Consider the following 23,424-nt stretch of genomic DNA (forward strand, 5'->3'; position numbering starts at 1 on the left):
TTCAAAGTGAACTGCTACTCCAGCCTAAAACTAATGCCTGGTAACTGATAAGGTGCAGAGAAGTCTGCAGCAAATACTGGAAACTCTCCAGAGACATATCCTCCAGTCACCAGATGAGAGGGCGTGAATAATTTAAATATCCTTTCTGGAGCCCAACCATAAAATTCTCCTCAAAAGCCAGCATTTCTTCACCATAACACACTGCTAGAGCATCCTGAGAAGCAGGAACAAGGACCTACAAGTTTCTCAATGCTGCTACATTCTCGCCATGAGAGTGATGCAGAAAACAGTTCTCCAGCATGACTAGAAATGAACAGTGAGAGAGAAACTTGTGAGGAGGAAAGGAAAGGGACAGGAATGGGAGGGAGGTGGGAGGTGGGAGGTGGGAGGTGGGAGGTGGGAGGTGGGAGGTGGAAAATGGGAGCAGTCGGGAAGCGAAGTGTGTGTGTGTGTGTGTGTGTGTGTGTGTGTGTGTGTGTGTGTAATTCTCAAGCCAAGCATGGTAAGAACAATAAGGGACAATAGTCCTCACTTATCTCAAGGCAAACTGCTACCCCATCCCCATGTCTCTTCCAGTGCTGGCTTCCAAAAAGAGACTGTGAAGGGAAGATGCTGAGTGGCTTGCTCAGCCTGCTTTTGTACACCATCCACAACCAGGGGTGGCACCACACACAGTGATCCGGGTCCTCCCACATCAATCATTAATCTGGAAAATGCCCTACGAACTTGCCTACATGTCAATCTGATGAAGGCAATTTCTCAACTGAGGTTACTCTCCCCAGATAACACTAGCCAATGTCAAGCTGACAAAAATAAACAAAATAAAAAAAAAACAAAAAACCTAACTAACCAAGAGAGCATTATATCCAGAAAGGTGCTGGGACCACCAATGCCCATCACAGCCCTCTCATCAGCCAAGAACAATCAAAAGCACATCCATGGCTGAGTCTGGGGTTCCTCAGCAGCTTCCTACTTCTAATCTCATTCACAAATCAGAGTCAACAATAGTGAGCTCAGTGGTTTGGCAATTTACCCACTTCCTATTGGACAAGGAAATGCTAGGACTGACTCCACCCCACTGAAACAAACACAACCAGAACCTCACAGTACTGTTCTCTTTAAATCAACCTCCAAAGATCTAGGGCTTACTCAAATCTCCAGTTGGCAAGAGCTCTCTCCTAATTCCCATCCACACCACTTAGGGTCAGGTCAACAGTAAAGGAAGGACTATGGGACCCACAGAACTTACTGTAGCCTGCGTGTGAAATGTGTCCCACTGTGCTCTCAAGTTGGGAAAGTGAAGGCTGGGAGAGTGAGCTTCCTATTCCTGGGTGAAAGGGGCTCATCAGAGGCCAGAAAGAAGCAGCACTGCTGGGCAAACAGCTTCTTGACACTTCCTATACAATGAAAAGTCTGCACAGATATGACCAAACCCATGGAGAACAACCTTGGAGAATGGCATCTGATCTACCTCTGCTTACAGAAAGCAGATCATCAGTCAAGTGGAGGGAGCTAGGCAAGAAGCTCCTTACTCCCCCAAGGAAAATAGAGTTGGATTCCTTTCTCTAATACCTGTAGCCTTTTTATCTCTGCTGCATTTTTACTTGTGGTTAGAGGCATGCGAATAAAGAAAGAGTAGAGCAAGTATAGGTCACAGAGGCAGCTGCCACCCGTCAAGAGGTATCATGGTGACCCGGGTGGGTCACAGGTGAGAGAAACTAGAGGTCACAGGTTGATGACTCCCACATATAGCTAAGATTTATTTCTTATTACATGCCAAACACTGTGCTAAGGATTTTATCAACTGCCACTTCTTTCTCACAATAAACATATGAATTAAATGTCAATAATTGAGCCCCCTTTATCTTATTCAATTGCTTAGTTACTCTGTGTGTGTATGTGTGTGTGTGTGTGCGCGCGGCTTATTTATGTTGCTGGCAATTAATCTTGGGGCTCAGACATGCTAGGCAGGCATTCTACCACTGAGTCACATCTCCAACCCTTTGGGACTCTTTCTAAAAGTGAAAGATGCCACATTGCTATGAAGGGCTAACTCGGACATTGTATCCAAGTGGGCAGAAACTAAAACAAGGCCTCTAGTTAAACCATAATGCTGCAGGGCCCTTATCTGTAACAAGTGCATGTGCCCTAGAGTCCAAGAAGACTATCAGCTTGGACATAGGAAGGAAGGGAGTAACCTCCTTCCACACAGTCCCTAAGCAGTTCCTAAGCAGCTTCTACTCAATTGTCTAGAGAGAATCTGATTCTAATGCATGAATGGATCGTAATCAACGAAAGCCTACAGCATCCACCTCCTGAGAGGAAAGGTTGGAGAATGAGTAGGACCCTGGCAATAGGACAGTCCAGAGAATAAACACTGCCTACCCCAGCAGACGGTTTCACATGGAGTTATTTTTAAAGATGTTCAAGCCCTAGAACACCAGATGAATTTCTAGCATACTAAACTTTGTGGCCCATGAATGTTACTGCTATTGACTTTTAAGTGAGTACTGTGTGCCAGCCACAGCGATGGGCACAGGTTACCTCAATGCACCAGGAAAAAAAGCCTTTCTATCTAATGGGATGGGTACAGCACAAGGTCAGGGGGAATCCTTGTTACTGTTACTGACAGAAAGCTAAGCAAATCTCTCCTTGGGTTCATCTGCCATGCTCTGCACCATGTGGGCTCTTCGGCCTCGTGGTGACCAGAACAGGTGGAAATTACTGCTTCATTGCTTTCTTTCTTGGAATTTATGAATTAGCAAATTTTTGGTGTTGAGGTTTTTTTTTTTTTTTTTTTAAGTCCTATGTTGAGAAACTGGCAGATAAATGTGTGCACTCACCAACAAATTTCACTGCACTGATTAGAGAATAGAAGTCAGGTTCTCTAGGTCACCCTCCCATCCACTCCACTAACCACTAAAGCCTACTTAAAACAGGTTCAAGCAGCCAACACTCTCACTTAATTAAAAGGCAAAACAAAACCCCCCAAACTTCAGTAAGTTCTGACTTTGGGAATCCAAGAGCTTCTCAGAGGGCTTGCTATCTATCCCTAAGAGCCAGGAAGCAATTCAGAAAGAATGATGCCCATCCCCCACAGGCCACCCCACCCCTGGCCATGAAGTCAGAGCAGCATAACACCCTCAGAGGAAGGAAAAGCCATTTCCTGCCTGAAAGGTCAATGGCACTGAGACCAGCACTCCAACCCAATGGGCAGGAAGGCAAAGTCAAGTAGCATTTCAAACAGGCAGCGAGAAGGGGAGGGGCGGGAAGCCCGAAACCAGGAAAAACAGTTCATCCGCTCTGTGGCTCTGTGACATAAAGACTGCAATGGGATAGAGAAGCCTGGTTCTCAGCACAGGCTGGACAGAAGGACAAGTGTGCTCACATGCACCATCCCGAAGCAAAGAAATTAGCGCCTTGGTTCACCCAGCTAAACTACAATATTTAAAGAGGCCTGACTACCTGGGCAGGCCAGCTAGTGTTGCCAGAAAGCAGGTATGAAAGATTTGTGAAAAGGGTGAAAGGAAGGAGATTCAAGAGAAAGAGTGAGTCACTGAAAATACTCTCTGCCTTAAGTAGTAATACTCATATAAACTGTCGCTTCTACAGAAACCACACACGCAGCTGTCTTCAAATTACCAGTGTATAAATGACAAGTACCATTCAACTGGCCCCAAGAGCACCAATGCACATACAAAACTGCCATCTAGAGGCTGAACATTCAAACAGCCCGTTACATAAGAGGATCAATCCTCTTTGGAAAACAATCTCAAGAGTCACACAGTTTCACAAAGACACACAAAACGACCCATCCACATACTCATACCAAGGCAGACCATAAACTGCCTTCATTTAAAATCAGAATGTTTTCCTGGGGAGATCATAAACTGAATGTGGACATAAAACTTTCTCTTTTGTGGGGATCAAGTTAGGAAGCACAGCATTGCATCCAGAATCTCCCCCTAGTGGGCCTTCTTCACATGGACCCTTCCTGTGCTCTCATACCACAGATAAATGGACAAGACTATAAGAAAAAAAGCAAGCTTACAACAAGGCAGTGGCATGAGAAGAACTTTTAGCAAAGGTAAGATTTAGCATAAGAAAAATTAAGTCCCACCATCTGGAGCATACAAAAACAACATTTGCACACATGGGACACCATTGGAAAGACATACTGCTATATCCTATCTCCAAATTAATCCTGGCAGTCACGATCAGCTCCATCTTAGTAATTCCACTACTGTGGCTAGTGAAATCAGGTCCTACATTCAAGCCTAGGGCTCCTTCAATCTTTTATTTAACCCATGATATGCAACCTTCTATGAAAACACAACTTGGAAAGATGCTTGCTGACTGACTGGAGGGTACTATTTCTTTTTAATTCAGATATTCCATAAATGTCTAGCTTCTGCTATTCTGGCTTCACTTATAGTACTACATCTCTACACAAAAGCAAATAGTGTGTGTACTTGCTAGAGCTTTAATTTAATTAACGGCTGACTAATGTTCTCTAATCTCATCACTAAACTCCCAAAAGAAAAAATAAATAATGCAATTTCAAAACTATATTCACCATAAAAAATTAAAATTGAGCAATCATATACACATAGTACTATTAGTAAAGGTTACAAGGAATTAGATTTTTTCTGCCTCTAAAAGCAAATCATCTGAGATACAGAAGTACCCAAGACATTCCAAACTGAACAGCTAGCCAACCAATACAAGGAAGCAGTGTTACCGGGCTACTGCAGGTTACCTGTGGGGAAGGAAGGGGCAGAATTGGTGGAGTGTGTGGAAGGGAGAGCTGAGAAAGGCTCAGGAAAGCTAGTTCACTACTGTTAGTTCAGCATTTGCAGGAGACCTTCAGAATGACCCAAAGAATAAGGTGAGGCCTTTACAGAAGAAAAATCAACAGTCTAATAAAGCTTTCTACATGTGACATCTGTCAGAAGAGTCTAAGCTGGGCCTGGAGTGCAGGCCTGTAGTCTCATGTACTTAGGAGGCTGAGACAGAAACAGTGAATTCAAGGGTATAGATGTCTCTGTTCCACTTGTGGTCCCCAGTTCCCTGTCCCCAGAGTCATTCTTCACCACCACCACCTAGTGATCTGTCTTTGTGGCACTTCTGCATTTGGCAATGCCAAAGAGAAGCGTTTAACAGATGGAGTTTGTGTCGGAGTCAGCTAGTCTTCAAAAAAACTAAAACATTCTAATTGTTTCCTTTCCCTGAGTATAAACATCACCCCCACCCCTCTACTCTGATTCAGTGAATCAAAAGAACCCTTTAGTTTCTATTTCTATTATTTCCCATATGGTTCAGTGGCCTCCTGGAAAACATTAGGGAAAAAATAATCTATGTGTCACTTACATCTGTGAGAAATTTCTTTAAAACAAACCAATCCAAGGGACACTGGCAAGTGACTACCCCCATGATTCTTCAGCTTAAGTAAATATTTTCCCTACATTTGCTCACTAATTTCCATAAGATAGTGCATGATGGAGTTAATTACTCAAGTGACTGAACACAGATGCTGGTTAGGATTAATGAGCCACAGATGACTACCAAGGAAGGCTCCTTTTCCATGATGCCCATTTTTAACCCAAGAAGTTTACACTCTGAATTGTCACAAAAAATTGCTGACACACTTCAAGAAAAAAAAGAAGTTAAAACCAGTCAATTAATCAATGTAAAATATAAACTTTAAAGAGCTAGGTCTGTAGCATGATGATTCAAAGACCACAAAAAAGTAATTTTTGCTTTTTAAAGCTACTAAACTGAAGCTACTGATGAAGAGGGATGAGGAGGAATGGGAAAAGGAGAGGGGGGGGTTGCATGGGAGGAAGCAGCAGACAAGATAAGGCAGCTGATGCAAATGGTCTATTTGATAAAGTGGGGTTTGGGGATGCATACTGGCCGCCATTTAAAAGGCCTTGGTGGGCTGGCCTTCCACCTCACTGACAAATCCTCCCTGCTCAACACTATGCTTGCTCCCTGGCACCTCAATGATGAAGTACCACACAGTAGGGAGGCAGGGTGTGGGGAAAGTTGATTCCTCCTGACGCCCACTGAATCTATGTCACGCCTTCCTCCCCGGCTGGTGGATTACTAGCAGCCTGGTGTTTCTTTACTTGAACACCATTCTCACAATCATGGGGCACTTCTCTACAGGTGTGCCTGCTTCTGGATCTGTAGCTCCCTGTTAACCAGGATGCCAGCTATGGAGAATCAGGGCCTGTCTTCATTTCTTCTCCTGTTACTGTGACAAAACGCCCTGAACAAAACCAACTTAGGGGAGACAGGAATTGTTTTAGCGTATAGCTCCAGATTACATCCCATAGTTGTGGGACAGTCATGGCTCTAGATGCTCAAGACAAAGTCATTACATGGAGTCCAGGGTGTGGACACCAGGAGCGCTGTGCACACTTCCGCTCAGCTCTGTATCTGTTTTATATAGTCAAGGATCCAAATCCACTTTTAGGCTGTGCCTTCCCACATCAGTTAACATCATGGAGACAGCCCCCTCAGCCATGTTCATAAGCCAGCCTAATCTAGACCACTCCTCAATGGTGCTTTCTTTCAGTTGATCTAGAACATGTCAAGCTGACAGTTACAACTAACCATTAACACTACATATTACAGAGTCAGAATACTTCACACCGTATTTTTGTAGTCTAAATAATATAAGTTAAGCTTGCATCTCCATAAATTACCACATTAACAGCTACTACATAGTTTATTATATAGTAGTTTATCTAGTCTACCCATACGCACACTTGGAACATTTCAGCCCCTCTGTTGGTTCCTCTTTTGCATACATTTCCTAGGTCCTAACTTGCCTTTTGACCCCTGCCTCCGTGGCACACCAAGCAAAGCAGAGGATTCTGAGTAGCCATAGTCTAGAAAACCAGAATCTAGCACCAGCCCCTCCCTGCTGATAGGCACTGGTGAAAGGACAGGGTGGGAATCCTCCAGAGAAATGATTTACAGCAAAGCTCGTCAGGCAGGTGCCACTTAGCACAGCAATGCCTTTCACTTCTTATCCAATGTCAGGTCTCAGGCTGTCCAAATGTCCACAAAGGAGCTCAGCCTGGACTATAGGAGGTTTCTGGTGGTTAGATAAAAGCCAGCATTCCTCGGGAACTTGTAAAACCAGTTCCCATGTGACAAGAGGCTTCATTTCCCCTTACTCTAGCAGAAAGGACAAATCAAAGAGGACATAACCTATGGTTGTGTATCAAAGCCCATGCAGTGGGGGCTGGGGGCTCTCCTAGTATCACAGGTACCTGTTATACATTTTAGAGCTCCTACCCCAGTCTCCTTCCCACCAGTCCTGCTACTCACCCTCCTTAGAACACTATTAGCTCTGTGTGTCTGTCTATCTGTCTGTCTGTCTGTCTGACTGTCTCTCTCCCTATCTCTCCTCCCATTGCTCTCACTATGTCCTCCTGTCTTACTATCTTACTATCCACACTATTTTCTCCCACTTCCCTCGCCCTGGCCATGTCCAGTCTGCTGGCAATGCTCAGTCTACTTTTTCTCACTGTTCTGGACTCTTCTAGAAACCTCTGGCCATTGTCTCTATATATCTGCAATAAAAGTCTTCTTTAATAATGGAGGAATCATGTTGTCAGTTTCTTTACTGACCCACCTCACACTGTGTGTATGTGACCAGTCTATAACACACCAGAGGCAAACAAAAAGGGCAAAAAGCGATGCTGATTGTGGCCTAATCCATGAGGTCTACCAGGAACACTAAAAGAAAAGGCTTCATACTCCTATCAACCCACCTGCTCCTCAGTGGAGACTCAACAGTCTCATTCTGGATCCTTCCAACACCATCCGTATCAAGCTACTGAGGAACGTGACAGGTTCTGGGAAGAAATGGACTTCCCTGGTCTATTCAGGTTGCTGAGTGTAAAAACACTCTTGGCTCAGAACTTCACCTGTAAAGCCTCTCCCTGACCTTTTCTATTTTGGAGACACAGTCTTACTAACAACCCAGTCTTGTTGAGTTCCTGGGCTCAAGAGATCCTCCTGCCTCATCTTCTGAAGAGGTGTGATAGGTGGGCACCCCATGCCTGGCCTGCAAAGGTTTTTTTTATGAGCATGATGAAGGAGGATTCATGGATGTGTTATCAAGAGTTGATATCCGAGAGAATTTTAACTGTCCCCAAAGTAACTCCCAGGCAGTCTTCTGAAAACATGGAAAACACAGTAGCTCTAGAAAGCATATAGAGGTTGGTGGTGGTGGTTTGTTTTTGTTGTTGTTGTTGTTGTTTACTTATTTTTTTTTTGTTTGGGTTCTTTTGGTTTTTTAATTAAGAAAGAGACTTTCTGGTATTGCGTGGGTATTGCAGTGAGGTTTAAGGGCCCTGGTGCTAACCCTGTTGACTTGGAACAGGCAGCTCAGATAAGCTCCACACATGGATTCCACTGAAAGAATCCACTGCCACAGAAAGTGTCTCCAAGAACTGCTGAACAAGTGTCTTCAGTCCTGTTGAACACACCTAGTACCACGTGTGCATCTGAGTGAAAGAACCATAGATGTACAGGAAGACACACAAGCTCACTGTCTGTCTGTCTGTCTGTCTGTCCATCTATTGGCTGATTAAGCAAGTGACTTGGTGTCTTTTCTGAGTGTGCACAAAAATTAATTATAAGCCTTAAAAATTATTTGAGTAAAACTTCTATTCTCAATTCTTATTTGTTATATTAATTTTTAAAGGAAAAACAACCAAACACCTGCTATGATCATATTAAACAGACTAGTTTCTTTAAATATCTATCCCACCTCCTGGAGACATAGCACACATTCCTGAGCATGGAAGACTAGCATTAAAGTCAAACCAAACAAACCTAGTGATTCAGACGTGAACTAAACAATGGGAGGCTGAACTGACCTTCCGCAATGACCCAGCATCCAGTTCCAACTGGACTGAAGAGTGGGGTAGGGGGCACGGGTACAAACACTGGAACTGAAGGGAAAGGGAAAAAATCCAAATATAGTAATATCTGTTCCTGAAAAGAATGCCTCAGTCTCTTACCTGTCTACTGCTTCCACATCAAAGCAGAACCTCTTCTCAATGGAGTCTGTCTTTCGCCGTGTGCAGGATTTGAGGGTGACAGACTCATCTTCTCCCTAGTGGGAACACACAGACAGTCAAGGTGAGGCCAGAAGGCAGGTCTGCCCACCTCTAGGACGAGCATGGCACATTGACAGGATTTCACTTCCGCTTCTCAAATCTGTGTGTTCACAACCTATGGAGAGAAAATGCTGACCATTGAGCTTCTCAAGCAAGCATCTTCTACAGCTAAAATCTGATGCCCTAGGATGTAGTTAGCACAGGTAGAGAGAGCATGGTTGCTGCTACATAGTGCGCATCTGATACTACTATTTCAATCAGGTTTGATTTGCAGAGGTGACAAGAGATAAAGACCACAGTGCCCTCCTAGCTGACTGTCTGTGATCTTCGGTTAGCCATCATTTCTTCAAGAAACACAGGTCAACAATCCCTAAGAAGTGCTCACGTGGCATCAAGAACCTCTCCATCCCCATGATACCAACCATAGCAAAAACTGTCTGCTAAGGAAGAAGAGGAATAAAACAAGGTCTTCCCATCAAGTCTGATCGGAAGTTCACAAGAATGCACACACCCTAAGGACAGAGGCTTGTGGTCTTTGCTTACTACTCTTGTATCTTCTGAGCCTACCTGGGTCCTGGATAGAAGAGATGTTCAACATATAACACCTTAACACTGATGAATAAGATGTGATAAACTGCATGTTTAATGTGTACAACTTCTTACTGTGACATCTGCAGATAGCCATCAAACTATCAATGAATCTGAGATAAACTTTTTCAACATCCCCACCCCTGCCTGCCAAACACACCCTTTGGTGATCCACCCACCTTCTAGACCACCTCCAAAAAACCACTAGATCTGCTTTCTGCTGTTATGGGTTTGTTTGCATGTTCTATAACCTTATGCAAATGCAGACACGGCAGAGTAAGTATCTAGGTCTTTCATTAAGAATGAGTATTCGTGTGTGCTGTGCATATCAAGAGCTGGGTTTTTCTACTAGGTAGTGTGTCACTGTGTGAGTGGAGTGTGACAATCTCACAGAACTCACTGACTGCCTAGAAACACAGAAAGAGCTCTCTGCAACTTCTTCCTGTCACTAGGAGTCCATTATTGTTTCTGTTTCTCCTTTTTTTTTTCTAAAAGGGGGAAAATTAACAAATTCACCTGCCTTGCCAACGTAAGATGAAGCATAACTTCAGACAGTGGATATAACCACCCACTGAAATCAGCAAAGCAGACAAACACAGCCCTAGGAAGAAAGCATTCTTATCCACATACCTTATATCTATACCTACTTGCTGGAGAGCAAAGGTTAGTTTTTTATATTGAGACTTTATCTTTACCCATTCTGTAAGATGCAAAAATATGTTAAATAAAAACTTCACAATCTTGCTTAGTAATCTCAGCTACTTGGGAAGCCAAGACAGGCGTATCATCAGCTCAAGGCCAGTCTGGGCTATAAGAGTTCAAGATCAGTCTGGACAACTTAGCAAAATCTACCTCAGAAGACAGGGCTAAAGAGTCACCTCTGCAATCAAGTCTTTACCTGGTATATGGGAGACCTTAGATTGGACACCCAGCATCACACAGGGGACACTGTTTTAGACTAAGGTCTGTCTTTGGACCTGAAAACAAAATAGACTAAAATTCAACCTGGAGTCATCCAAGCAAATATTCTCCATCTGCAAACTAAGCTGTTGATCTCCCAGAAAACCAGAAATGAGAGAGAACTCTAACTGCTCAAACAGGCTTACTTCAATCAGCAAGGAACACTGACGTTCTCTCTGCCTCGATTATTCCACAGAAGCACACACGCACATGTGCACGCACACATGGAGTAGCCTAAACTGGCCTGATATAACCAACTGGATACTTTCCACTCTTCACTCTCCTGTACCCTCTTTATAAAATAATAGTAAGTTTCATGCTACCATTGTTTGTAATTTTGCAGTCAGACTTGCAGCCCCCTACATGCTAGGCAAGAGTTCCTCACTGAGCTGCACTCCCAGACCACAGAAACCACTCTGAAATCACCAATCATTCTGTTCTGGTTCTGAATTCTTAAGCCTTCCACTCTGCCTTAAAACTAATGCCTGCTGCTTGCCTTGCCACACCACTTATTTAGTTCTTGAAATAGTGATGCCTAATTCTAGAACTGAAAATGAAGCCAATTAACCTCTTTCAACTGCACGATTCCAGCCCTGCCCTTTGATGATCGTACTCACCCAAATGAAGGAAATTTGACCTTGATGATGTTCAGCTACAGTTACAATTCAATAACTATGGGCCAGCTTCAATTATAAAAGCTTAGATTAAGGGCCATGAAAAAAGAGTGGGTAACGGAGATCTATAAAGTACCATCAGACATTAGCACAAAGGACAGACAGAGGGAAGGAAGTGTAGCCAGAAGCCCATGGTAAGAAGCAAAAAGGGAGAAGGAGGCTGAGGAGAGCCAGTTATGCAGGAATGTAGTCTTCATCCTGTAAGGACCAGGAGAGTAATATAGGGTAGCCATGGACAGGGACAAAGCTGGTCTGACTACTGTAGGCTTTGGGGGTGCCTCTCTTGGAGGGTGGTATTCAGAGACATCCTTAACCACACATGAGGTCTGGTCTCAAGAGGATAAAGCAAATCTTCTCAGAAAATCAAGCCTAAGGTTGGGGTAGAAAGGAGAGTAGGCACTTTTAAAGGAATACAATCTAAATGAAAGGTGATGTGCCCAACTTGTGAGCACTTCACCTCCAGACCCCTAGACAGTTATGCTCCCATTTCCTCCTGGAAAACCTAGGTCACAGTGGCATAAAAAATATTTGGCTTTAGAAGCAGGAGGTTCTAACTCCAGACTGGGAGGTAAGTCTACTCACTCTGGAACTTAAGGGTATAAATTTAAAAGTAAATCGACCTTTCTGATCCCCAATTTTCCCTCTGTGAAAAAGAAGAAAGCTCAATCAAATAGCAGCCCAACACAAGACAATGAAGAGTACAGACCACTCTGAAATAGGGCATAAATGTAACCAGTTATGATTAGGAAGATGACTTGTTACCTTCTCAGGCCCTGCCCCACACTAAAAACCCACTGAGGTACTCTATGGGATCTCACAGAAGTCCTTAGATACCCAAACACTGACCACTGCACACAGCCCCACCATTCACTGAAAATGGTAATAATACGAAAGGAACTGAGAAATGCAACTGAATTCATTAAACAATTCAAAACATGCAAGATGTGAGTCCTGAAGCCACACCTATGGAGGAGAATAATCCAGTTGCTGGTTTCTAGAAGGAGTGACAGGTAGGAAAGGACCATGACCCATTCCAAACAAAGCGGGCTTGCTTCGATGAAAACCAGGAAACACCTAGTGACTTGTGTATAATTTGTAATACTCTCGTCTATCTCTGTCTGTTAACATGTGTGTTTTCCTGAGATAATTTATAAGTCAACACCACCTCTGCCAATAACAATAATAATAATGGGGCTGTCTTACTACCTGGATGCCAGGAATGAACAGAGATGCTGATAAAACTCTATTGTCACCGAAGTGAAAGAGATCCAGGAAGAAAAGCTGGGATTTGAAGAGAGCACAAAGCACAGCACCGCAGTGTGCAGCTCTAGCACAGACATGTCTAGTCTCCGAGCCTGTGCTCTCTCCACTTCTCCACTTGAATGTCCTCCAAACGCTAAATTAACCCGGCACACAAAAATGTCCATAGATGGCCAGGCATGGACTAGCAAAGTACTAACTTAGCAAAATATCAGACACAACTGAAACAAAAAACTACTTAAACCAAAGATAGAACCAGGGAAATTACTTAAAATGTATTCCAGATATTCAAAAAGATTAAATGTATAGAGGCTAAGGAGAGAGGCAAAACCACTGGGGTTGGAGATCAACCTGACTACACTTCAGTTCGAAGCCAGCCTAGGCTACAAAGTGAGACTGAATTACAAAAAGGAATGGGCAGAAGAGGAAAAACATAATATTCTTATTAAAACAGTTAAATATGTTCACAAGGAAATAATAGCGAAAATTAGGGAGAGGCAAAATTCAAAGCTAGTAACTAAAGACATTTTTTCCAGTTCTGAATTAAAGTAAAACCATAAATCCAAGGTGGACAAAAACTTCCAAGCAATCAGCTTAAAAAAAAAAAAAAAGTCCATCCTAGGACATGACAAAATATAGAGTACAAAGGAGAGACTAGGTAGGAAGACAAGCCAGGGGAGACACAGATCATCTCTCTATGGAGATCGCAGCAGAGACAACTGTCCGAGGCAGGCAAGAGGCAGTAGAGTTCTATAAAGGGAAGAACTCTGGAGAATGCAGGGAGCCACCAACGGTAGCGCCAGGGAGCCTGCCCTAACCTGGAAGTCTCCTCTAAAACACAGTCAGAGTATCTCCCATCCCACAATGTGCAAGACCACAGAAGGAGAGGGGCAGGTAGAGGAAGAAGAGAGAAGGTTGGAGGAGGAAGGAGCTATGTCTGGCCAGCCTTAAGCTCTCAGATCCACAGTTTCCATCCTCACTTCTATTAGACTGAACTGAGCTTCAGCCTCCTACCCATCAAATGTTCCCCAAGTTCCAATCCACAAAGGCTATGCAGAATTATTAATATATCTGGTATGATTTTTAAAGTTGCAAAGTTTAGGGGTAATTTGTTACACAGAAATAACTGATTTATCTAAACTGTCCACAGGCAACTCCAGGGATCCAGCAGAAGAGGCATAAATCAGTCCCACAGAATGTCAATCAACCACAACTTTCTAGTAAGTCATTGATGTGCGACACATTTAATAATGTGTACATGTAATAAAAGACTCTTAATTACAGTTATATAAGTAAGCTAACGATGATTATTCCAACCATTTTCAGGGCAATAGGCCTCCTGGAATTACTGCACAATATTCAAGAATTTTACAGTGAAATGCTGTACTCTTAGCCATGTACCATGATTGTTACCTGTTCACTGAGCAAACCAAGCAAGACAGTTTCACGGTGCACTCACCCCTTTTCCTCCTGACTTCTGGTCAAATGGAACCATGGTGATTTGCTTGGAATCCCGTTGGTATGTACAGTAGTGCTTCACCCAGGAAGTTCCAAAGTGACCTGCAGGGGAACATCGCCTATTAATCATCTACATGCATCCACTGTGTACCGCACATCAGTAATTGACACATCACAGAGATGCTCAGCCATAATGCTGTCGTCTACCCTGACACTGTTTCGGGGGTGACGATACACAGCTAGACTGAAACAGAGAAATCTGATCCCAAGGCTGAAAGTGAAACCAAAACAATGCTTTTCCCACACAGATAGACAGGATCCCAACCTCCCAGTAACTCTATATCCAATGGGTCTTCAAATACAGGGGAAGTATGGATTCACACTCCCACCATCAACCTCCATTTGAAATTTCCATTCTCTTCCCCGACTGAGGTGACTGAGGAAAGAACATGGAAGTGCTCTTCCAAGTGTCAATCACCATTTCTGTCTGGGCCAATGACGTCATACCTCCCACACAGCTGCCCAGTGCCTAACCTCAGGGGTTCTGACCTACTTCCAAACCCCTAATTTTTACTCCACCAGAACTCAAAAAGATCTAAAAAGCAGACATGGAAACCTCAGAGACACTAGAGATGCAGACTGGAAGTGACTAAAAGGCTAAATGCAATCTGTCTCAAAACTCTCCCACAGAAAAGAGGACAACATCACAGCACCAAGGCCCACCAGTCTCTGACGATACCCAGTGCCTGGCCAATTCCTTTATTTTCAAGAACAAAGTGCTATTAGAGGAAGAAGGCATCATCAGCCTACAGTCAATACTGGTTTTAGATGTTCACAGAGATCACACAATAGAAGTGACCAAAAGGAACAACGCCATGTAAATAGAGTGAGCAGTCACTTAACAGTTACTAATGGTTTCACACGACTGCCAAATACAAGTATTAGATATCACTTAATAACCTGGAAAAGCAACATAGGGGCGGAAGAGACAGAGGAGTTAGTAAAGTGCTTGTCTTGCAAGCATGGAGACCTGAGTCAGATCCCAGAAACCCACATTAAAAATTAATTAATTAAAAATTTATTTTTTTAAAAAAGCCAGGTTTAGTGGAGGCACAGTTGGAAAGGTGGAGACAGGCAGATCCCTGGGGCTTGTTAGACAGTCTGCCAAACCTACTCAGTGCACTTCAGGCCAACAAGAAAACCTGCTCCAAAAAAACTACAAGGTGAATGTCACCTAAGGAACACCACCTAAGGTTAATAACTGGCCACCACATGTACAGGCACACATGAATACCCATGAAAACATACATATATGTATGGATACCCTGCCCCCACACACATTCACACACAGCAATACATAAGTGTTTACACTGAGTCATTAAAGTCAATTTTAAAAATGCCCAACATTCTCAGAGCTTGGGGGAAGTTCCAGTGACTGCACACTGGGAAGATTCCAGAAGTGCTTTGTCTTAGACAGTATGAATGTCAAGGTAAGTAAAGTTGATAGATTATAGCTTCTGAGTGAAATATGAAACTTAAGATTTTATTGGCAGTGGAAAGGTGGGGATGGACAGATGGTCTGACAGATGTGCAGATGGATGGAAAAGAAGGATGAGGGAAGGAACTTTCGGTATGTCTTATTCCTGGCCCCTGGAGGCGCTAGCCTGGGAGGCACCCCTCTAAGCCTCCCCGAGGGCTTGAGGTATGAACTGTGAGTCCTTACTACAAACAGCACTCGAGTAGCAGCGCCAGCACTTCTTCCCTTGACTGCATTACAAGAAGACAAGCCTTCCTCCTGCCTTTCATTTTTGTTTTGACTTTGTATAAAATACAAGTACTGGAGTGAGGGGAATTAAGAAGATAAGAGCCCAAACCATGATTACTCTCGATTGAGAGCAGAATCGCCAAATATGAAGGCACTCGAGACGGTGTGTTATGTAAGACAGAGCTCTCCAATGCCCAGGAGGTCAGGGTGGGGTGCACAAGCACACTGAGGCATGGAGGTTCAAGAGGAGAGCAGAAGTAGGAAGAAACCCTAGCACAGAGGACACAGAGCATATCACTTGGAGGTGGACAAGACTGTGGACACAGATCTGCAGGCACCTCCAGAAGCAAAGCCTGCCCAAGGCTGCAAGTGTACCCTGCCCTGCCAGTCAGCACACTTACGCTTCTCCTGCACATACAGGTACCCTTCCATGGTGTATGGGCTGATGGTCTTGTGCTCAAGGGGGTTTTCCTTCATCTTCTTCATCAGCGATTCCACTTCAGATCTGGTTCCTTCAAAGCGGTTTCTTGTCTGCGATGAAAGGAATTTTACTCAAATGATCAAATGAAGAAAAACTGAAATCTCTTAATAATTCAGAAGATCAGCCTTAGATTGAAAAGCAAGTAAGGGGCATTCAATGGTCCAGGAAGTGGGCAAATATTGACTTGCAAAAGTATACCTTTGCTTTCCAGTTCCATACTTGAGTGACTCAAACTCCAGCAACTACCAAGATCACAGAGGAAATTTAGAAAGCATGCGAACACTCGGCCTATCTCCTGACGAGCAGGTGGCGACTCTTGGACCAGGAGAGGCCATTTAAATAAGCATTCCAGAACACTGAGGCTCAGGTGGCCCACCCACTCCACATCTTTAGGATTGTGGCCCTCATCATCCCAATTTCAGGAAAGATAGCTTGTTGATGGTTCACAGATGGCATCCTCATGAAAGGGGTGCTATTGGCTTTCTAGGTCAGACCCTCAGTAAGAGCAGTCTCAAACTCCCTGGCTTCTACCCAGGCCTATTCAGAACCCGAAGCACAGTCTAAAGCCTCCAGATGCAGCTGCATCATGGCCTGATGGCCCACCACACTCCATGCTCAGCCTCTCAGAGGCACTAAGTTGCTTACTGCCTGTGAATCTCTATTTCAAAGCCTCACGAGACCCCTGGGACTGTAGTGCAGCTTGCCTAGCATATACGGGGACTTGTGTTTCATCCCCAGAATAAAAGGGGCAGGATAATGCTTCATGAAACCATTTCTGACATACTTCAACCTCTTGTTCTCCAAATCAACAAAGAACCACAGAAGCTCCAGACTTCTAAAGGCCATGCAGTAGAAGTCATGCAGAAATACTTGGATCTAATTTCTACACAGGAGTTCCTTGAGACCTGTGGTCAATCACAAAGTTTGAGAAGAGAGCTTCCCCCATGACTTATGGCCCAAACACCCTACACGACTCTGTACCCAAAAAGGTCCCATGCTCAAGCCAGAAGGCAACTGCATTTGGGGGCACTGACTTAGACACCCTGTCAGTCTTGCTAAGAACTAGACAAGAACACATCATTTGAGCTTGAGGTCAACCCCCTTTCCTATTCCTGGACACTCACATAAGGCCTAGGGTGGCCAGGCAGCTGCTTGCACAGAAGGCGGCTAGGCTGGGCTGGGCTGAGCTGGGATTTCCACTGCCAAAGGAAATCCTGGCAGTGCTATGAAAAACACTCATAAGCAACAGCAACGCTTCCGGGAACAGAAATGGTGCTTAGACCTGAGCCAACCTTGCATTCTAGAAACGTCAGATTCCCACTGTCCTCTGAGCGCAGGCAGGACCCCACCACACACACCTCATGCCAATGCAAGAGGGGAAGCTCTGCAGCAAACATCCCCTCTCTTGCTTCCCTCTTCGTCCCTGCCCCCACTCACATTTTGGATGCTGATGGTCAGCTGTGTCTTAAAGTCACCAAAATCCTTGGCCAGCTCATAACCATGGTGATAGAAAGTGAAGAGTCCTTGCAGGAAGGCCAGTAGCTGCAGAGAGGAAAAAAAGGCAGAGGTCTTACAGGCCGGATGAGAAGGATCTGAGTTTCCAAGGCTGTCTGGGAAGTACAGAACAGGCTATATTAATGACAACATACACTGAGCAGCTCTGTGGGAAGGATACTGTCCTCCCTCATCATCTCACTGAACGTTCAGGACCACCCTAAGTGCTAACAGGACCCACCTTAAGTGAGAAGGCATGTCAAGAGACTAAGTGACACTCACTCACAGTGTCAGCCAGGATTGGAAACCTGTTCTCCTTGGCACCAATGTTCACCACTACCCAAGAACATCACCTTAGGAACTAAAAGCTGAGCTGTACCTTGGCTGCCTTCTAGAATACTGATAACGTCAAGTTGTCACACACAGTCAGAACATAAGGAAGCTAGTGTGCGCTGAGCCTGTAACCTAACAAGGAAGGTCAAACCACGGAAAATCACAGGGCGGGCTTCAGCTAAGGGGCATTTCTGTGTGCTTTCTTTAACTTCCCCACAGAAAACAGCAAGAACTCCTTTATGAAGTTAGTCACTGGCTGATGTCATATTGGGTGCCTTGACTCTCATTTAACCCCCTAAGGCTAATGGGTGAGTGTGCTTGTGGTCTAGTCTCCTCCACACGGAGTGGTGACAACACCTGCTCACCACAGTTCTCACAGAACTTTCCATATTCTCAACAACCATCAGAAGTACAACAATCAGAGGTGTGTACTTCACAAAGCTGACCTCCGACCCTCCCAGTCCTTCCCAAGTTCTCTCTAGACCACCTGTTTTCACAGACATGACAAGAAGAAGGGGACTACAGTGAACAGTAGAACATGGCTGGGAAGGACCTGAATTCTTTGAGGTCACAGCTGTTTGGCTGCTAAAGGCACACCGGGTATGGAGAGTGGTCCACTCCGACTCTGCCACATCCATTAGTCAGAAATGCACCAACTGTCCTCTGTGCTGTTCTACAAACACATCTGTACTTATTGTCACAAATCCACTATTTGGAGAGGCAGTTCTTCTGAGGCCTGAGAAGGGGTTCCACTCACCCTGTGCTCTGTGCACCGGAGGAAGAGCATTCCCTTCAGGATGAACCGCATGCTCAGTCCAGGCAACCAAAGAACATTGTGGCAGTATAACCACAACGGCAGGAGTGCGGACATTCTAGGAATCATCACTTGCACCCTGCCTTTGGCTACCAGTCTTCTGGAACAAATTTCCCTAGGATCTCATATCAGGAAAAGGAAAGTGTGTCTCTGAAACCCAGGACCAGACAGAGGACAAACTTGTGTCACAGTCCTGACAACCCATCCAATCGCCTTGCAGGACAGACTGGAGCTGAGACAGTTATGGAAAGGACTGCACCTTGACCGGAAATACTTAGTTATGCATACCTCATACCTTCCATTTAAACCTAAACCTCATCTCAGGACCTCAAAGATGGACTTGGGGAAGCAGAGTCTCTAGAATTCTTTATTTGTTCCTTTTCCCAACATGGCCACACTGAATAAATCTCTCTTTTTTTTTCCTGCTTTTCACAATGACTCCTGCCTTAACTGACATACTAAGGATGGGTAAGCAAGCCTACATGTTGTGGATAGTAAGACCTAGGCTCTGTCCCTAACAACTCCAGAAAGTCATATTAAAATAGCCGTGTGGCTTCCCTCTGTTCTGCCCCTTTGTATTCTCACAGGAGGTCAAGGAGGAGGTACTGTTGGGTTCTCTGTCTGTAAAACATCTAGTGGGAACTTAGTTACTTAGTAACTAAGCATTAACGCCCTAGAGTACCAAGGCCAGTAATGAACTCTTTCCTTCAAAGACGACCAGAACATTAGGACTTCCTCTCCATGACAGTTTCCCGAGAAGAAGGCATCTATCCCTTTCCTTCCAGACAACTCCTGAGCTAGAGGACATGGGCTCCGCTGATGTTTAGGCGTCTACAGTGAAGGCTGTCCTCCCCCCCCCCCCTTCCCTGCAGGTACAACTCAAATGCTAGGCCCCAGGCTGTCCCTTCCTCTCCTCCTTCCCTGCAGGTACAACTCAACTCAAATGCCGGGCCCCACACTGCTCCTGAGCCCTAAGAACCTGCTTTCTGTTTACAGTTCTCAGTTTTAGTGTTTTATGTGTATAGGTGTTTTGCCTGCGTGAATGTCTGTTCATCGTATACACACAGTGCATATAGAGAGGCCAGAAGAAGTCATCAGATCTCCTGAAACTGGAATTACAGATGGCTGCGAGCCACTGTGTGGGTGCTGAAAGCGGAGCCTGGGTCTTCTGGGGGAGCAGCTGGTACTCCTCAGCGCAGAGTCATCTCTCCAGCACTTATGCGCTTTAAGACTGATACCCAAGATAAGCAACTGAGCCTGGAGTCCCTGCTGCGAGCTCAGTCTTCCCTTCACTGAAAGTAAACAGGACCTGTCTTACTCAGTATCTACACTTTCTCAAACAGCTAAACCGAGGCACTACCAAGTCCTGTTGAGGCAGAAGAGGGATGGACTGCTAAGATTTATGTTGGCTTTCACTTCTGTTAGTCTTATTTTATAGGAAATATTAAATAACTTATAAAAATAATAAACAAAATATAAAAGCAACCTTCCTTGTGTGCTGTAGTGTGGGCCCTTTCTTCTCCCTCACAGCATGCCCCACCGCCATCTGCCTAGTCCCACTTCCATAGGAGGCACAAGGACCAGATATGCCACCAAGAAATGCTTCCACCCTAACACAGGAAGGCATTCCTAAATCGTGGAATGCCAAGGGTTGTGGGCAAACAACTAGAGTTAGGAGAGGAAAAGAACAATACATTCATTCCCCATAGGCTTCCAGGGGAGCGTGGCCCCACCAACACATCCAGAACTCTACATAAAGGCAGCCTGCTGGGAGGACTGTGTTATAGCAGCCCCAGCAAACCAGCATAGATACCAAGGATTATTATCCTTGCAATAAAGGACAGTGAGCTGCTGAGTGAGGAAAAGCTGGTTTGGGTAAGGCTCCCATCTTCAGCAGGAAGGCAATAATTGGCATGTATTAGTTCACAGAGATGTTGGAAGTCAACCCCAATCAGAGACGGAATGGGCTTGCTTACCACACACTACACAGGAGCTGTTGCATAGAGAGACAGTCAGAATGTGTCAGAGGACACACTGCTATGAGCAGGGACAGGCTGGGTGGGAAAGCCCCATATAGGAAGCAAGCGACAAGGGAAGAATGAAGCCATCCAATGGGATAAAAGAATGGGAAAGGAGAAAAAGACACAGTGGTGTAAGTACTTGTGATAAAACTCTGAGATTGTGGTACCTAAAAATAGGGGAGGGGGCATAGAGTGGAAAGATCAGTTGGGGCAACTTCTCGAGAGCTCTAACCAACCTTCAGGTATGAAAACTCAAGGCACAGACAGAGCATGGCTTCAACTTCATGACACCAAGGTGTCTATGTCTGCAATGTACACCCCGAGAACACGAGATGTCTCAACAAGAAGATACAGGCTCCATTCAGACACACATACCAGATGGGTGGATGGAAGGAAGGACAAACAGGAGAGTGGAAAGGAGAAAGGGAGGGAGGGACAGACAAATGGTTTAGATCTCAAAAGTCCAACTTTCCTCCCTTGGAACTCACTATATAACTGAGGCTGGCTGTGAACCTCTTGCCGCTACCTCCCAAGTGCTAGAATCACAGGTGTGTGCCTCCACATCCGGCTTCTGCAGTGTTAGGAATCAAGTCCAGGGCCTCATGTATTCTAGGCAATCACTTTATCAACTGAGCTACATCACCACCACATCCTAGGTTTATCTTTCTAAAGGTCAATCGTATACATATACCAATACTTTAAATTATTTTCTAAGAAACACGGTAACATGGTCAATATGTCTGTAGGTTAACCTTCCAGGGAACCTAAGTGCTCAATGACTGATACCTGTGTGCCCAGCAGTCACATTCAGTGGATTCTTGTAGCATCTTTCCTGCCAATAATCAGTCATATGCTACTTCACAGTGAGGAACCAAGCCATTCCAGCTCTCAAAGTGGCTTTCAAGGTGTTAGAAATGCAAACTGTCCTCCTTCTATCCCAGTCGTAATATTTAAGGATTGGAACTATAATCTGCATTTTAGTGAGCCCCCAGGGCAGGGTATTGTACAATGCTGTTGAAACTGCATTGTACAAAAGGACAACATGAAATAAATCCATATTTTTACATTTCTACCTTCATTATATGATTCCATTCTTAATGCATCTGTGAGGGTATGTATTGGTTTTATCCCTCTTTTCGAAGCAAGAAATATAGGAACACTTAGATGTAACCCTGTGTAAGGTCTCACCTAGTAAGTAGCAGAGCTGGAATTGCCTCTGCAAAAAAATTTTAACAAAAATATAAGGATGGTGATGAAGAGGAAAAGGAAGAGGAAGCACAAGAGGTAGAAGAAAAGTTCAGCTGAATGAGCCAGGCCGAGCCTAGGCCGCCAAGCCGACAAATGTGTGAGAAGTAGACGCCTATTGTGTGTGAGGGGTCTGTGCTTGTCATTCAACCCAAATTAATAGGCATGATATATTATTGGCTCAATATACCTACTAAAAAGATCAAACTCAAAAGTCAGGTGGGCCAGCTGGAATAATAGTCACCAAAAATAAGAATATTTTACTTAAGAATACTATTTCTTACTTTTAGAAAGGGCTTTTTTATGGCTTTTTTAAAAAAAACTCTTCATACATGAATGAATTTTAACCACACACACCCTACTGAGTCAGTCAGAGCTGTCCACTGCAGCATGGGCAATCTACCAGAGGCCTGACAAAGGCTGGCGTTCTCTCGCCTGGTAACTGCTGACTACCTGTAGCTTCCCACCTAGGAGTGTGCCCTGTGAGGTCCCATGCAGGGATACTGAGGAGCTTGACCTTCTTTAGGTTTTCAGTAGGCAACCTGGAAAAGCCAGACCTTGAATTTATATAGATACCCTAAGCTTGAGTCTAAATCAGAGGCTATATTATGGCCAACAAAAGCAAAAAAAAAAAAAAAAAAAAAAAAAAATCTGATGATTTTTAAGTGGAGGCTCTTGTTGGCCTGGAGTCTCCATGAAGTCTTCCTTATGTGGATCCTATGCTCAGGGGCCTCTGTAGGCAAAGTGGCACCACAGCTGAATGAAACCATAACGATGATGGTCAGACCTTTCACTGGGCACTCTTTCATGTCCAGTGGGACACTGGCCAAGTCTGAATTCCCTCATGGTCCCTGAATCTGTGCTGTTCTATTTGCTTATGACAAATCTGCTGAGAGAAATCACCTTCTATCCAACTTGACTGGGTTAGAAGGGGCTCTGAAGGCAGGGGCAGGATGAGATCACTACAGTTACCCCTACATCTGGATTATTGATGGAAGCGTGGGACAGAGGAGAACGGTTAGATAGTGTCTATCTATTTCCCAGCAGTATGGGAGTCATTCTCTCGGACTCCCTCCCATCTGCACTTGCCCTCTGCAGATCAAATAGTGTAAGAGCAGGTAGCCAGAGGCAGGACAGAGATGCCATGTCTGTACCATCTCCATCACTCAGTTATGATGCTCCCAT

General features: G+C 44.5%; 1 protein-coding gene across 4 annotated transcripts in view; it reads right to left on the bottom strand.

Annotated features, from left to right (window-relative positions):
- Arhgap26 (Rho GTPase activating protein 26) overlaps nucleotides 1-23,424 on the bottom strand; it is a 387,815-nt gene that overhangs the window by 241,496 nt on the left and 122,895 nt on the right. For all 4 annotated transcript variants that reach the window (XM_034518108.2, XM_076912737.1, XM_076912736.1 and 1 more), the window contains exons 7-10: nucleotides 17,770-17,874; nucleotides 16,253-16,382; nucleotides 14,088-14,188; nucleotides 9,048-9,142 (exon numbers count right to left, since the gene is read on the bottom strand). In XM_034518108.2, coding sequence (XP_034373999.1) covers nucleotides 9,048-9,142; nucleotides 14,088-14,188; nucleotides 16,253-16,382; nucleotides 17,770-17,874 — 431 coding nt within the window. The remainder of the gene's footprint in view (nucleotides 1-9,047; nucleotides 9,143-14,087; nucleotides 14,189-16,252; nucleotides 16,383-17,769; nucleotides 17,875-23,424) is intronic.

The sequence above is a fragment of the Arvicanthis niloticus genome, chromosome 14 (assembly GCF_011762505.2).
Source record: "Arvicanthis niloticus isolate mArvNil1 chromosome 14, mArvNil1.pat.X, whole genome shotgun sequence".
Lineage (NCBI taxonomy): Eukaryota > Metazoa > Chordata > Mammalia > Rodentia > Muridae > Arvicanthis > Arvicanthis niloticus.